This window comes from Lepisosteus oculatus, chromosome 11 (genome assembly GCF_040954835.1).
Source record: "Lepisosteus oculatus isolate fLepOcu1 chromosome 11, fLepOcu1.hap2, whole genome shotgun sequence".
NCBI classification, from domain to species: domain Eukaryota; kingdom Metazoa; phylum Chordata; class Actinopteri; order Semionotiformes; family Lepisosteidae; genus Lepisosteus; species Lepisosteus oculatus.
The window spans coordinates 39,751,960-39,768,430 of NC_090706.1; the positions used below are offsets into that span (position 1 = coordinate 39,751,960).

Below are 16,471 nucleotides of genomic sequence, written 5' to 3' on the forward strand. Positions count from 1 at the left end.
GCATCAGCAGGCATAGGCTGCAAGGAACAAGTAAAGGTTTATTCCAGCTGAAAAGAGAAGAAAGGAAACAACGTTTCGGCTGTGGAGCCTTCTTCGGGTGGGAAAACGCTGTGTTTCCTTTCTGCTCTTGTTATCAGTGCGACAGCCCTGAAGTCACTTCCTTTCCCAGGTGATAAGCTGTCCCGTTTCGGCAACAGCCACCGAGAGACTGGGGCGCACAACCCAGCAACCCTGGCTTTCGACAAAGGACCAAAAGAAATGACAAACGGGTCAATACGCTGCCTCTGGACACACAAACACACACATGTAATACAGCACGTCAGGTCTGCGATGACACTGATGGGTCAAAATCGTCTAATTTTGAAAAGCACAACCAACACCAAATTTTTTTTCCGAAACGGTGGAGGATGAGGGGGGGGTGGTACACTCTGATTGACTTTATCTTATCTTTTGAAACCAGATTGCTAAACCTCCTCTCCCACCCAGAAACAAAAACAGGAACACCAGGCTGCTGCTGCTCATCGCCATTCCTAGAAGGATGGGGCTCTCCGGGAATCTCGCGGTTGCAGGAAGTTGGCGTCTTGTCTCACTTCCTGTGGCATCCCTGCCTTTCCGCCCCCCTCCGGGAGGGGACACCTGCCCCGGGATGCTTTAGTTCCTCTTTCGGCGACGGGAGCGCCGCACCGGCTCTGGTTGGCTCAGTCTCAGCGTGTATAAACACACGCAGCTGCCTGGGGTGTTTATATCGACTTTGTACGCTGACATAAACGCACAGGACCGGGTTTTTTATTTTTTTTTGTACACGGTCTTTTTTTATTTATTTTTTTTACCCCGTCCCTTTTCCCGGCGGTGGGCATGAGGCGGACTTGGGGGTCTCCGGCGCGCAGGAAGGGGGTGCTGCACTGAACCGGGCTCCCTCGCCAGCTCTCGGCCATGCCGACCCCCGGATTGCGAAACCGTGCGAGATCCTGAGGGGCGGACGAGCCGCGGCCCGTGTGCGGAGCCGAGTGCGCTGCGTTTCCAGGCGAGGGGCCCGAGCCGAGACCCGCCAGCCCCGGGTGGGGAAGGTGAGCTCTTCCTTTGTTTCGCTATCCCTGGCCCGGCGTGGAATGACCCCCCTCCCTCCCGTGACGGGACACAAACACGCACACAGGCAAGAAACGCTTGTGTTGGGTTCGGGTCACCCGGTTGTCGATTTTGGGCTGCAAACCAGCGAGCCGGTGTTGTGGCCGGCGTGCAGATGCTCCATCTGAGTGAGGAGCAAGCTCACGGGTTTTCATCTCGCGTGTGTACGTGCGGTCCCGCACCCAGAGAGTGTCTCCCCACGGCCGGTCCTGGGGTCTGGGGTCCTGGGGGGAGACCAGGAGTCGCCACACGTGCTGACAGCTGGGGGCCACTGTTTCAGGACCCGTCCGAAAATGCCTCGCACGCAGGGCTGCTCACGAAATGGTGTTTACATGCATTTGATTCACAGCGCAGGCCGGATGTGGGGTTTAGAATTACTTCGTTGGGGTTGTGTATATATACACACACACATAACATGTATAAATAGTAACTCTCTTCTCTTCACTTCACTTCTGTGAATGATTTGCCCGGTTCACTTGTGCGGTCGTAGGTCTTGCCGCAAAAAAACAAAAACATCAAAATGCCAGCAGTGTCCGGTGAAGTCGGCAGTCGGACGTGCGTGTACGTGTGTCTCTTCCTTGAACACCAAGTCGGGTAGCTGCACGTCCGCCGCACTGAGAGAAGCAGAGGTCACGTTTTCCGGTACTCTGAATTACCTGAAATCAGCTGATTTCTGAGGCGGTGGAGAGAGAGAGAGGATGAAGTCAGTTGCTCCGTGTTTCTCGGATTAGGCGGAGAATCGTTGCCCGGTCCTTCAAGATAACTCAGGTTTGTGCCGCTTTGTGATCAACACTGGTTTAATTTTATAGTTTAGGCTAATCCTATCACATCCTTAACAGACAACTGCACTGCCTCAGACTCAATGCACGCTGCGTTTTTTTTCCACTACTACATATGTATTGTTCTGGTTGTATTGTTTACTATGTTGTGATGTACCGTCTACATTGTGTGTTTCACAACAAGGTTGCCCTTAAGGCGCTTAACAAAGCAAGTGACCATACATGTTGTGAATACAGAACAGAAAAGACCAGAAGACAACAAAGGAAAGGGACAAAAAACTCCTTAGTAAGGAGAAAAAAAACTTCTAGGGGTCCAAGGTCAACTGGCTGCCCTACCCCTCTGGGCATGCTAACATTATACAATTCAAAAAAGGAATCAATGAATAAGTGTATTGATCCATCCATCATGTCTTCTGTATGTCAGTACTCCATGCATCTTCATTTCAACAATATTGATAGATAAAGGTGATCTAATTTAACAAGAAAAAATGAAAATTATTCTTTGCAATCATTTATTCAACAAAGTCAGAAATGCAATTCTCTGCTGTGGAAAAAATAAGTACACCCCCTAGCTTCAGTAGCTGGTGTTGCCCCCTTTGGCTGAAATCACTTCTTGTAAGCGTTTCTTGTAATTGTCTGTCAGTCTCCTACATCGACTTGGAGAACGTTTTGCCCACTCCTCCTTACAGAGCTCCTTCAACTGTGTGATCTTTGAGGGCTTTCTGGCATGTGCTGCCCACTTCATGCCCCCCCAAGCATCTCTATGGGGTTAAGATCTGGGCTTTGACTTGGCCATTCCATTACCCTCCATTTCTCCTTTCTGAGCCATTCTTTTGTGGATTTACTTGAGTGTTTTGGGTCATTGTCTTGTTGCAAGGTCCACTTACGGTTCAGCTTCAGCTTTTCGACAGATGGCCTCACATTCTCCTCAAGTACCCTCTGGTAACATGTGGAATTCAGGGTTGACTCTATGATGGCAGAAAAGCAGCCCCAAACCATAATGCTTCCACCACCATGCTTTCCAGTTGGTATGAGGTTCTTTTGGTCAAAGGCAGTTTTTTTTGTTTTCGCCTAACATGGCATCTGGCATTGTGGCCAAATAGCTATACCTTTGTCCCATCCGTCCAGAGCACATTGCTCCAATAGTCCTGATCTTCACCTAGGTGTTGTCTGGAAAACGTTTTGGAGAGCAGAGGCTTCTTCCTTCCTGACCTCACATGTAGGGCAAAGTTGTGCAGTCTCTATCGGATGGTTGACTCATGCACTTTGACATTGACTGAGGCACCACTTGCCTGTAAATCCCTTGATGCTATCCTGGGGTTCTTGGAGACTTCCTGCGGCATCTTTCGGTCCGCTCGTGGCCGGATTAGGTGGGACGACCTGGCCGGGAGAGATTGCCAATGGCTTGAACTTTTCTCCATTTGTAGATGATCTTTCGGACAGTCGAGTGATTGACTATAAATCGCTTGGAAATGGCTTTAAATCCCTTCCCAGACTCATAGGCATCAACAGTCTCTATCCTGAGGGCCTCGGAGAGCTCTTCTGATCTTGGCATGATGTAGCCACACACCTCAATTGCTAAGACCAAACCAGACCACAGGTTTCTGATGTTTGTATCAGGCAGTGCCCTCCCAGTTACTCTCTGCTGATGTTCTAATCATTTGCACCTGTTTTGGTGCACCTGATTCAAATTTTAGGCATCTGATGCAATGATAAAGGTAGGGGTGTACTATCTTTTTCTGCACAAGGAAATTGTATTTCTGTTGATTTAAATAGTACGAATGAGTGCAAAATATGATTTTTTTAATTTTATGTTTTAAAATCAGATCACCTTTATCGATCAGTTTTGTTGAAATGGCGATCAAATATCCTTTTGTCCAAAAATGTAAAAAAAAAAAAAAAAGGCAAACCTTTTCATGGGTTGTACTTACTTTTTCACACCACTGTATACAAGAGCATGTATTCATTTCTCTGTGTCTTGAGTGGAGAGAAACTGCCTCAGTTTTGCAGAAGTTCTGATGGTGATGAGGGATCCTCCGGGGAGTCTGTGAAATGCCCGTGTTTCACACTGCTCTGTGCCTCTCCCCCCTCTTCTGTACACACCCCAGTCTTGCTCTGTCAGGTCGGTTGCGCTGTAGTGAAACCCGTTTCCCCTTTCAGTTTCTCTCTGTGTGGTTTCACGTTTAGTCTGCTGAGAGAGTCGTTCAGTAAATTGGCAACGTATGAACTGGCCAGAAACAGGCTGTGGAGAGGAGGGGAGTTTTATCTTCTGTTCGACCAGTCTCCCCCAGATATCTGGGGGAATGCCTTCTCCTTCTGAATCCCTCCTTAAACACCATAAATCACTCAAATTGAAATATATGGGAACTTAACCGTTTGCTGCAATTAGGTTATTCTCTTGTATAAAATCATATTATAGGCAGAGTAAAAGGATAACATAATGGCACCTTTTAGGACATGAACGTTTAAATCGTATTACTTGAAATTTTCAATTATTTTTCTACAAGCGCCACCATTACTGTTACTGCTGCTGTCATGAGTTAAACATGTTCAGTTCGAAACTGGGAGTACTCAGAATTGTGACCAGAAGGCTTTTGTCTTAAGCTAATACATCTTCCCTGTTTGGCTGAGATGTTTCACAGCATGACAAGTGTTGAGCTGGCTTGCTGACGAACAGACTTCGACTGAATTCCAGCTCATTTCTGTGTCCCAGTACGTTGTCTGGCTCCGGACACGACTGTCAAGAGTTTCAGCAATTTCTGTCTGTAGAGCTGAGCAGCTCAGCTAAATAGCAACATTATGTCGAGATATACCCTTTATAAAAACTGTGAGCCTTCAAATAGTTCCCTTTTTAAAAGCTTGTTTTACTGGTTTACATTACTGTTGCATGTCAGTGATTTTATGCATCTTGTTCAGGCTGCGATGCGCCTGCTACCTCATTCTAGGTCCTTTTGCACAGGACATGTGCCCCAGGCCCCAAATCACATTCTTCTAGTCAGGGATATGCATCTGACGTATCAAAGTTAGATTACAGGAACATAAAAGTTATTTTAAAGAAGAAGAGGTCTGGTGACACAGTCGGTTGCTGAAACGGTTCATTCATCTCGGCTTCTCCTCCAGCAGCAGCAGCGGTCGATTAGAAGACCCCCGTTTGGAGGCCCAGCTGTGCAGACCCCCGCCGCTCTTTCTGCGAGGTAGCCTCGGCTGTTCCCAGGCTGGGCTTTGAAGCGGGACCCGTGTTCCTGTCCGACGGATTCACCGGGACGCTGCGGATCTTACCCTGGTGGTTTTTTTCGACTCCAGTGGTGTAGAGAGCAGTGAGCTGCCCTCTTCCCCGAAAGAGAATCCCCCCCCGGCCCCCGGACAATCCCTCGGTCGCCCGCCCAGGGCTCCCGTCGCCCGGAGATGAGTGGCCAGCGCGTGGACGCCAAGGTGGTCATGCTGGGGAAGGAGTGCGTCGGCAAGACCAGCCTGGTGGAGAGATACGTGCACAACCGCTTTCTCATCGGGCCTTATCAGAACGTGAGTCCCAGCGGAGAGCTGACACTGTCTTGTCTGAAGCCTAGGGAGTAGCAGCGATGCACAGTCGGGGGGCACGCAGAGCTGCAAGTAGCTGCAAGCGATGAATAACTCTGCATCATCATTCTCTCTCATCATCTTTCTCCATGGCGACTGGGACACTGCTGTGTCCTTGCCTGCTCTGTTTAACGGGTGGTGTTGGTGCCTCTATGGCATCTCTCCATCCACGCCGCCATGCCCTGAATTAGAAACTTGAAAGAGACGCATTAAAACGTGTCAGTGTCAGTTCCTCTTCTCGTGAGGTGTGTGGTCAGCAGTGCCCGATGGCCTCAGTACCCAGGCGGGTGGCCTTGTACCTGCCTGGTGTTGCTGCGGTACATGATTCTGGTTGCCTTCTTTTTCCACAGACTATCGGAGCAGCATTTGTTGCAAAACCCATCCAGGTGGAAGACAAAGTCATTACCCTGGGTATCTGGGTAAGTGAGGAATGTCGTCCAGCAGGTTCCGAAGAATTATTCAGCCGGGCGCTAGAGAGCACGTCGCTCTTGGCCAATTAAGCCAGCGAGCGATTTAGTTAAGTAGCTGAGCTGTTGCGATGACAGCGTTGAGTGCCCATAGCTCCCAAGGGGGACGGAGTAGAGAGGCTTTCTGATGCATTGCTGGATCAGCCTAATTAGACGTGAAATCTTGTGAAGAAAGTTTTCTGTTGTAAATGCAGTACCCTTTACGATCACTTGTAGTATCCATAGTGACTGCCGGCGTGTGATTGTAACTCCCTTGTGAACGGGACAGTGTGAGTGTGAGCTGGCATCGTTCCCGCAGAGGCCCTGCGCACGAGAGACCTGCAGAAAGAGGAAAAGCAAGACATTTTAGGGGGTTAAAAAGAACATTGCTCAGAGCCTCACCTCATTCCTTCGCTCAGGTTTGTGTTGAAGCAGGATGAGGTGCCCTTGTGCCTGTAGAATCACCGTTTCAAATGAAGACCAGTGAACGGGCGTTGCTCTGCCAGATTCAGCTCCTTGCACTAATAAAACCCCCTTTCTTTATTTGAAACGCCCTAATCCCCCCCCTGTCTTCTCACACAATACTTCTTCTGATGTCTGGGGCAGCTCAGGGGTCCCTCTGAAACAGTAGCACTGGGAGGGTCTGTTTGTCTCTGTTCTAGGACACGGCGGGATCGGAGCGCTACGAGGCCATGAGCAGAATGTACTACCGAGGAGCCAAAGCCGCCATTGTGTGCTACGGTAAGGACCTGCTCTCTCTTCACAGAAGGCCCTTCCGGCCGCCCTGGTCTTTTCCATCCGACCGGAGCACGGAACTCGCATTCCTGGAATTCACCTGCATAACCCATGATTTAGCTCAGTCAGAAACCACACAGAAGTAAATGTTGAGAACCCAGACACTGAATCACAGTTCTGCTCTCCTTTTAAAGAAGAGATTGGGGGTTTTGTCTGTACACAGTACGTTTTGCGTAGTTTTATGCAGTTTCTGTCATCATAACATTTCTGGTCTAAAAGGAGGGCATTATACCTAATAGTGAAGCACTATGTGTGTCAGGATCCTGTGTAGTTCTGTAGTACTGTCTGGTACCGAGCTGCATGGATTAATTTTACCTCTGGAGTTGAACAGAGAGAGTTCAAGAGGGATTGACATAGCGTTTTTAAAATCCTAGCAAGTGATCACAAAGGTCAACCCACTCTTCTCCGGGAAGTGCAGGAAAAGAGCCCAGTGCTGTGGATATTGTCAACAAGCTGTGGGATGGTGGACTGAGCTGCCCAGCCATGTTGTTGAATTTAAGCGATTTAAGCAATAATGATCAGTCTGGTACTAACTAGCAAACAGGCCAGACAGGGTAAATGGCTTCCTCTTACTACTGTAAAACCCGCAACAGGCAAGCTCTGGAATTCAGAAGTGCACTGGTGTGGGCTCTCGTCCGCAATGCTGATACTACTCTGATGTTTAAATGACCAGTGTCCCGACTCTTCCTCGCTTCAGAGAGTTAAAAGTGCTTCAAGGCAGCATGTACTTCCTTTCACACTGTCTGCGTTTGGACGGGTTTGCTGAGTGAAAATGACACACTGTCACACTGAGCACAGGGCAGGTTTGTGACTCAGAAAGCCCTCGTCTTCCCGAGCAGGGAGTGCTGTGTGCTCTATATTTAGAGCCTGTGTCATCAGGAGGTATGTCCTCCTGCTTCCTGTCAAGACCTGAAAATGCTCTGACCTCTTCTGCATCCCTCGCAGTCTGGGTGGTTGGTCAAGAAGAGCAGTTGGTGAACTCCAGCCGCATTTCAGTGATGCGTCACCTGTTTTGGGTTGAGGTTCTGGTTGTGTGTTCTTTTCTCTGGATCAAAGGGCTGGACAGGCTTGTCCCAAGTTACTGATGTAGCTGAATATCCCTCAACCAGGGGGATGAGGTCAGTTTGCGGTTTGCACTAGTATATTGTACTTTTGAAAGGGTCTTGCCAGTGGGTTTACAAAATCTACTGCAAACACAGAAAAGGCAGCAGATCAGAGCAGGCCGTTCAGCCTGTCCTGTTCCTCTCACTGCTTACGGTTTACCAGCTCAGAGATCTTGTAGGATCTCCTGGGAATTACCTCAGCAGCACAGCTGGGCAGCTTGTTCCACCCCTGGGAGGCTTGGTGCTTAGTCTGCTCACTGTGTCCGGGAAGCCAGAGCTCTGAAGATGAACGCCCATTGAAAGCAGAGATAGCACTGCGATACACATTGCTGTGTTCGTTAGCCCTTAGTAGCAACACCTGAAGAAGGCTCCACAGTCGAAACGTTGCGTCTCTTTTCTTTTCAGCTTAATAAACGTAATAAACCTTTACTTGTTCCTTAGCAGCCACATGTGCATTTGGCTCTGCATGATGCACGAGGCCAAGTTATGGTGGTGTGTGTGTGTGTGCTCCTTTTTATGCTTGGAGTTGCTGCCATATGCATTGCTTTAAGTATTCTTGCTTGCATACGGAAAACACCTCTGCCTGCATCAGTCGGGCCACAGGCTTCTGTAATATGAGTAAGATCTTATACTGTACAGGTGTTTTGTTTTCATCCGGGCGGGACAACTTCTGTTTTTTTTTATTCTGTTTTATCGTGCCTCAGATCTGACGGACTGCTGGAGTTTTGCCAGGGCGAAGTTCTGGGTGACCGAACTGCAGAAGAGCGAAGAGGTACACCTGTTTTTTCGGCTCTTGGCCTGCACGCACGCACCCTCTCTCCCGCGGGCTCTGTCGTGATGCACGCGCTTACACACTAAGATGGAGAGCTGCTTCATCAGCCGTGCCCTGCTTAAATCATGGCGAGGTCTTGCACATGGGGAAAATGCCTCTTGGGGAAAACTTGAAAAACTCCCGTGAGGGTATATTTGTTGTAACGGTTTGTCCCACGCTCTCAGAATGCGCTCTGTGCCGCGTGCGGACCTCCATGCTGCTCTCTCTCAGCACCCCCCCCCTCTCTCCTCCCCCGGCTGCAGCAGTGCAGGATCTACCTGTGCGGCACGAAGGGCGACCTGATCGAAGGCAACCGCAGCCTGAGGAAGGTGGACTACCACGACGCCCAGGACTACGCCGACGGTAAGGGCCCAGGCCTCCTCCGGCCGGTTCCCGAGTCTCCCCCACCCGGCTGCCTGCCGTTTCGTCACGGTCCTCCACCTTCCCCGTTTGGAAAAGAAAATAACCTGGGCTCCGGGCAGTCCTTAGGAACCGGCTGCAGACGACCAGGGAAATGGAAGAGCTCTCGCCCGGGCAGCCTGGGGGGGGCCATCTCTCTACAGGCAAACAGCTGCTTGAGTTTTAGATCTGGGAAGCTGCTGGGGAACGTGCATGAGCTCCGCCACTGCCTGAAACAGAGGTGAAAGGTTTTTTTTCCCAGCAGTGACGTTCTGGTACGTGACAAAACAAAAGTCCATCGGCTTCCTGCTGAAGAACGTGCTTCGAGTTCAGCGGCGACCTCCTGAAGGTTTACTTCAGGGAGGAGAGAAACGGGATTTCTCTCTGCCTCCTGCCCTTCAGACAGCAGGGTCCAGTCAGGGGAATAAATGTGCAGGAAGCATCGGAGGGCTGGTCAATCTGCTCTTTAATGTTATTCCTTTGACCTCGTGCGAAGGACGTGTTTAAGAAGTGTTAGAAAGTCATTATCATTGATTAATTTCGGCCCCGTTTCTCAAAACTGGGGGAGGCAGGACAAGCGAAGGTATTGCATATTTCAAAACCCCTCAGCTGAATTTCATTTTTCTTTAGAAAGGTTTTAATGTCTTGAAAGGACAGTGGGAAGGATATGAAAGTCCGCAGGACTGAGGCAGGCCGCACTGTCATAACTGAAATAGCTGTGCTCACAAAGTTACACAAAGTGTAACTGATTTCTTTCAACGTCCCCGCGACGGAGCCTCGCTGCTGGAAATTTCTCAGGCAGTCTGTGGGAGTGTCCTTTGCATTTCGAGGCCAAATGTGCTGTTTAGTGGAAAAAGTGTTTTTGAAGGAGGTTTAGTCCATCCTGTATGTGCTGTACTGCTGGGGGTCAGACCTCTGGAGCCAGCCTGGCTGTCACACAAGTCAAGTGTTCAGCCAGAGGCGCTCAGTAGTAGCAGTACTGCAGTTGTTTTTTCATATTTAGAAAGAATGGCCCTGGAAGTGAACACCATTGTTTTCGCATTTTAGCAGTTTAGCATTTCCGAACTGAGAATTCTCTCCAGGTTGTGGACGGACGATTCTGACAGTTTTCCCCCCCGTTTTCTTTCTCCCTGCAGAAATAAAGGCTCAGCTGTTCGAGACCTCAAGCAAAACCGGCCGTAATGTAGGTGAGTGGCCGCAGGTCCACGCGGGTCATTGCCCCTCGCCACCTGTTGCTAGAGTCTGGAATGTAAGAAGGGTTGCAAACGAGGAGCCCTGAAGACAGAGCCCTGGTTCTTGATTTGAAGAGAGTTACTTGGATCAGCTGTGCTAGATGATCCGAACTGCCTTCCCTCGTTGCTCGTGTCTGATATTCTTTTGCAGGTGTTCTGTGTTCTGTCAGGTTTTTCAGATGGTGTCACAGACAGCCCGAGTCCTGTTCCCATGTCCACTGGGTTTAGATAGCACATCGCCACTGTGTGCACATTTTTTTTTAACAAGACGTAGGGCGTGTTGGACCCAAGGAGTGAATTCCTTGATGTTCTATAGAAACTGATTTATTTTTTCCAAAGATGTGGTTACCGTTTGGGATGTACTGTATCTGCATGTGCAGTAGACCGAGCGAATCTGAAATGCCAATGCCCATGAGCAGTGATCGGGCAGCTGGGCAGATTCAGACTGCGGGTCGCAGGAGTGACGGTGGCCCTCTCCCCACTCTTCGTTGCAGATGAGCTCTTCCTCAAGGTGGCCGAAGACTACTACAACAGCACCTCCTTCCAGCTCATGACAGGTCAGAGGTCACTCGTGTTCTCTCTTGACACATGCGGTCTGGCCTTGTGTGTGGTTTGACATCTCCTTTTAGTTCCTCTTCACCTGTTATTTGAAACCACTTTGGAGCTTGTCTTGGTATTTCCAGTTTCGGCTTCTCTTTGCGAGGGTGTAAGGTGGATTTTGACACGTTTCAGATTGCGTAAGACAAAGCTCCGAGAAATTGAAACCCTTCACTGCATGTTTCTTTGCGAAAATAGCCGATATGCATTTATTTTATCGCCAAAACCACATGGCTTCAAGGCAAGATGTTACTTGTGCAGCTTTAATGGTGCTGAGTGCACATTTTACAATTGAGTAATTTTGTTTCTAAACTTTTTAAGAGCTGTGACAGAATAAAACTGAGCACACATTCACCTCCATCATAGACTCTCCATGTGCATCTAGATAATTGTAAAAGAATACTGTTCCCATTTGCATTTTCTGTTATTATCTGATTCAGTTAAATACATGTTTTCAGTTCACTGTCTGAAACTTAGTGAAGTTGGCTGCACAGTGCGTTTTAATTTGGATAACTGCATAATGCGGTCTGAGTTTAATTTGGATAACTGCATAATGCGGTCTGAGTTTAATTTGGATAACTGCATAATGCGGTCTGAGTTTTAAGTAGCTTTTTGATAATAACATATCAGAAAACGTTTGTATTTGCATCTTCAAGAAAATAAGTCATATACAGTATAGTATTTTGCTTAGTAGGTTTTCCTATGACACTCCTGTCGCACACAGCCAGTGCAGTGGAGTGTGCATTGAGAGTGCAGTGCAGCACACTGCGCTGCAAGTCAGGTTAGTCTGTTCCTCTCGTCTTATTCTGTACTCTTTCAGGAGTAATGTGAAGTGATTCATGCTGTACGGACTGTGTTCTCGTGTGCTGGGAGGGGGACCAGCTCCTGCCAGTCCCCAAAGCTGGAGGATAGGAAATGAAACCGGGGTGCTGTGCAGGAGCCGCAGTGTCTGACTGCTGTGTCTGTTTGCAGAGGAGAAGGGGGTGGACCTGGCGCAGAAGAAGAGCTCCTACTTCTACTGCTGCCATCACTGACGCGGAGCAGCGGCCTCGCCGTCCCCATCCCAGCTGGAGCTTCTTGCCTTTTCTTTGGGGGGGAGGAAGAACAGTGCGGATTTCCTGGTTTGCGTTCGTATCCGCGCAGAAGCAGCCGGAACGCGGGGGCAGTGTGCTCCGGGCGGCGGGAGGACTCGGGCCTCTCTTTCCCTGGTTTTCCCCGGCTTCGACGCGGCGGATCTGAATCCCGGCTTTCCGCTGGGTCTGCCTCTGGCTCGGAGGATCCTTGAGCCGGATGTCGTGGGGCGGGTGCGAAGGGCAGGACGATGTGAGCTAGGGAAGCAAGGAGAACAAGGAGGAGCATTTACACACTGGAATGTGAAGATCGATTTTATGTAGTGGTGACAGTTTTAGCCTTTCGCACTGAAGTGAACACAGTCTGCTTGTCAATGGCGTATGCTGTAGAATAGCCTTTTTTATTTTGATGTTAATGCTTGAACGAGCATTTTTGGTCACAGAACAGTTTACTTAGTTCAAAGTTTTTCTTTCTGTGCGCAGTACTTTGTGGTGCATGACAAGCTCTTTATCCTCAGTTTGACTGGTAAAATTAAGGAAAAAATGTAAAACCATTTTAATCAGATAAGCAAGATTCATCTAATATGGAGGGGAATATATCTTTGTAATGGTTTGAGGAAGAGGCAAATGTTCCTCTCTATCTTTCAAAAAAGGAAAAACATCTATTTTAATGATAAAACCACAGGCTAATTTTGCTTCTTCAGAAATTGAAGTTCTCCGTCTTTAAAAAGGGGGGTTGATAATCCAGCTGTGTGTGTTTATTTAACTTCTCTGGCTTGTATGTTTTGTTTCAGACTTCAGAAAGCATTTTCAGATACCCTGTGGTAAAAATGATATCTTGTACTGCAACCAGTTTTAAGTTTAACGTCTGTCATTAGGGTTCTTAATCTCCAACCTTGCCCTGGGTGAGAAGGTTGATTTGGTGATCCAGATTCACATCGCCTCTCTCTAAATCCATTTATAGTCCTGGAGAGAGACAGTGCAGTAGTGCCGACAGGTCACTGTGGGGTTCGGTGAACCCCTTGCTCTGGGAGGCTGGTGTGTTCATTTCAAACAGGCTATGACCCCGTATTGGATAAAGCAGTAAGAAAGCAAATGCTGAAGGCTCACCTGCCGCGGTGGTCCAAATGAAGTTTTTGCAGGGGGTTAAGAATCGATGACTGGAGGGTGCTTCATGAAACCTGCTGGACTGTGGCTCTTTAAGCTCCCTAGTGGGCTCTCTTTGTTGCACCCGTGTTTTTTTTTTCAAATTCAGGATTGTCGCGCCTGATTCTGGACTCTCTCCAATCGTGAACCCCGTAAGTGCACACGGGGGAGAGTGAGGAAGTGTGGACAGACCCCTCCCACCCGCTCGTCTTTGACCCAGTCGGCTTTTAACGCATCACAGCCGCCTCGGCTCCGATTGGCCGAGAGGTGTGTCCGTCACAGGCAGGACCTCATGCCTCACCCCCCCGTCATTGGAGCTGTGCTCTTTGAGCCCCACTGCATGACGAATCTCCTGACAGCAGGCTGGAGTCGTGGTGCCTGTATCAGAGTGCTCATCCTGCGCTCGGGTGAGTTGTGCCTCCCCGCTCTTCAGAACCAGACCAGAAGATCATCAATCCCTTACCTGAAAAAAGTTCCAGCTTTGTTTTTGAACCTCAGTCCTTGGTTTCAGGAATTCCTGCTGCCCCATAACTGCTTCTGCAGTGCCAGAGTTCAAGGCTTTGCTTTTTGTTGGGTGTTTTTTCTCATACACAATTAAGACCCTGCTTCCCCCCAAAAAAATCTAGGGAGTAGGTTTATCCAAATCCAGACTCGTGGCCACTGTACCCTGCAGCCACCCCTGTGTGCCTTGCTCTCAGCCAGTTTCTGCAGAGGTTGGGTTACAGCGTTCTTCTGTACAGTTATCCATGGAAAGAGGTTTTTCATCGCCGTTCTGTTCTTGTTATTGCTTGGGATAAGTTCTGTAGAAGCACCGTGAGACTTCCGTGAGAGTTGAAAATGTTCAGTAACGGGTGGCGAGTTCAACGTAATCACAAAATACTTATCTCCTAACTAATCTGGCTAGCCAGAGCACTCATGACTAACTCATGGTTACTGTGGTGAGGTGTGAGACTTTGGAGTGCAGGTGTACTGTTCGTATTTAATCAGCTAATTGTAATATTCGTAATGAGGCTCTGAGGGGTTGTGCAGGTTACTGTACTTTAATAGACTAATCGTGCCGGAACAAAACCAGAAAACACGGCACTCCAGGCACTGAAGACCCCTGTTGCAGAAAGACTATTACATCCTCTTTCACCACTGCCACTGACTACTGTTACAGAAAAGAGTCCAAAAAGCATAATTTCATATTCTGTTCTAAGGTATAGAGAGGTATAAATTAAGGTATACATTTTTACCTTAAGTAAAGTTCAGTTGCTGCCTTGATAAGACTGAAAGAAGGAGAGGATCTGAAACATGTACACTTTTCGATCTGCTCTAGAAAAAAAAAAATCCTCAAGTCCTGGCTCTGCTCTTATTCAATAGGGAATTTCTCAGATTCCTCTCCTGCTCTTGAACAGTTCTTCAGGAAGCGCATTAACGGAGTTGAAGAGCCCTAAAAGCCAAACCAGCAGGTTTCCGACTGTAAGAACAGCTTTCTTGAGGTTTATAATGCACCACACCGCATTGCTTTTGTTACCCAGGCTGACTTCTGGGTGAAACCACATTGAAGAAGTACCTTCTCAGTCTTTAGGTTCTTCAGCACGAGGAGAGGGTCCTGCACAAGAAGTTTGCCAAAAACTCATACCACGAAGAGAGCGTGATGGGAGGGGTGGAATTAGTTTGCTGTTTTTTTCAGTGTAGTACTGTGATGCTGTATTTAGATTGTTTTTTTTTTTCCTGAGTAGGTTATTTTTACTTTTGAAAAAAGGTGCCACCCTCCAGCTGTGCAACAGCTGTGGTTTCCCTCAAGGCAGCTGCTGCCTGTTGGGGGGGGCGACACCCTTTTCTGCACAGGTGCCTGGCCTGCTCTCTTGTGCACAAAGTGACCTTTCAGCTGAAGTTAGTTCAAGCGCTGGGTCAAGTCTTGCAGATTGCCGTTAGGAGTGTATTGAGAGTTTTTCATGAAAAGTATAAAAAAAAAATAAATAAAGTGCTTTGAGCTTCCTTTAAGCAGTCTGGCTTTTTTACCATAGTGATAGCTCGTTTTACAAGCCCCTTCTAATAGCTGGGATAAACCCTTGTGTGGTAAGCTAGTGCCAAGGACCGGTCATTTCGGGGTGGGGTCTTGTGCTAATTTGCTTTTCAGAATGTTTTAGGGACACAAGCTAAAAAAGTAAGTTATGAATTTTTTTCAAGAACCTTCAACCATCATGGCGTAACGGAGCAAAACTGTTAAACATTTGAAAGGAGTTCAGCAGACGGATGTAAAAGCAATTAGCATTTGGCCAGTGTTCTGTCCTTTACATTCATCCAGGAGTGATCGACTTGGAGCCAGAAAGGGTACAGATCCCATGAAGGTTGTTCACTGCTGCACTCCTGAGGCAGTGAACCATTCTGTTCACTTGTCACATCCCCTACCTGTTGATTCAGGCACAGCCACACAATGACACCATTGTTAAAAAAAATCATAGCGCAACACAGCCGCTTATGAGTAAAGTGAAACTTTACTTACAGTATTTATTATATACAAAGGACTACAGTACGGTTCAGGAATCCTCTCACAAGGCAGCATATTTTTTTTTTCTTTACAACAGCAACATCTCTGCTGAACAGTGGACAAGCTGTGGCATTGGGAGTGAAAAAATGCGAAACAGCAGGAGGAAAGCAGGCACGTTGATTTCTCAAACACAGCAGGAAAGGACAAACATGAAAAAAGCCAATTAAAAAAAAAACTCAGGAATACAGTATCTCACAATCGGGCTGAATACAAACAGTATAAACACTGTAGGAGACATGACGACATTAGAATCCCCCCCAAGTACAAAATATGATTGGACTGAGTAGTTAAAATAGAAATAATCCTGCAATGCATGCTGGGAGAAGAATGGTACATCCTGTTCAGTATGTGAGCACCTCCTGACACCCCGACATCATTTTCAGCATAACCTGTTTGGCAGGCAAGGGGGTAACTGCTCACCCCATCAACATCCCACTCCATGGAGTGTGCAGGGCCAATTTTGACACTTCAAAAGCAAAATGATTGCAAAGCATTCGACTGAAGAGTCTTGGGTACACCTGCACCGCATCTCAAAGGCAAAGACTTTTTCCCCCCCATTTTTATTCTTCCCATGTTCAGCCAATACGTTCCAAGGATAAGGCCGATCTCCTACACTCTTGAATGATCTCTTAAAGTGGATCTTAGAATTTTTGTCCATACAGTTCTCAGTCTCTGCCTGAAAGAGAGCACGGGACCTCTCAGGATCACTGGATGTGTATCTGCATGCAATCGTATATACAGGTCAAATTAGTTCTGTTAATTAGTTATGCACAGCTCAGTAGTCTTGTTCATTTTTGAAAACGGGTCATTTACCTGCTGGGAATGTTGGTAATTTAGCAACACTAAAAAACAAACA

At 47.8% G+C, this 16,471-nt stretch overlaps 1 protein-coding gene across 6 annotated transcripts; it reads left to right on the forward strand.

Annotated features, from left to right (window-relative positions):
• The first annotated feature begins 571 nt into the window (after window positions 1-571).
• Window positions 572-15,068, forward strand: rab24 (RAB24, member RAS oncogene family). 6 transcript variants are annotated; one of them, XM_069195303.1, is made up of 10 exons: window positions 572-1,067; window positions 5,025-5,098; window positions 5,208-5,426; window positions 5,831-5,899; window positions 6,589-6,667; window positions 8,529-8,596; window positions 8,899-8,998; window positions 10,171-10,221; window positions 10,761-10,823; window positions 11,836-15,068. In XM_069195303.1, exons 3-10 carry the CDS (start codon window positions 5,310-5,312, stop codon window positions 11,895-11,897), a joined length of 609 nt encoding a protein of 202 aa, XP_069051404.1. In that variant the 5' UTR covers window positions 572-1,067; window positions 5,025-5,098; window positions 5,208-5,309; the 3' UTR covers window positions 11,898-15,068. The 6 variants fall into 6 exon arrangements, with proteins under 6 accessions (XP_069051404.1, XP_069051400.1, XP_069051401.1 ...); XM_069195299.1 differs by having other exon boundaries at window positions 5,025-5,426; XM_069195300.1 differs by having other exon boundaries at window positions 5,028-5,426.
• Window positions 15,069-16,471: the final 1,403 nt, after the last annotated feature.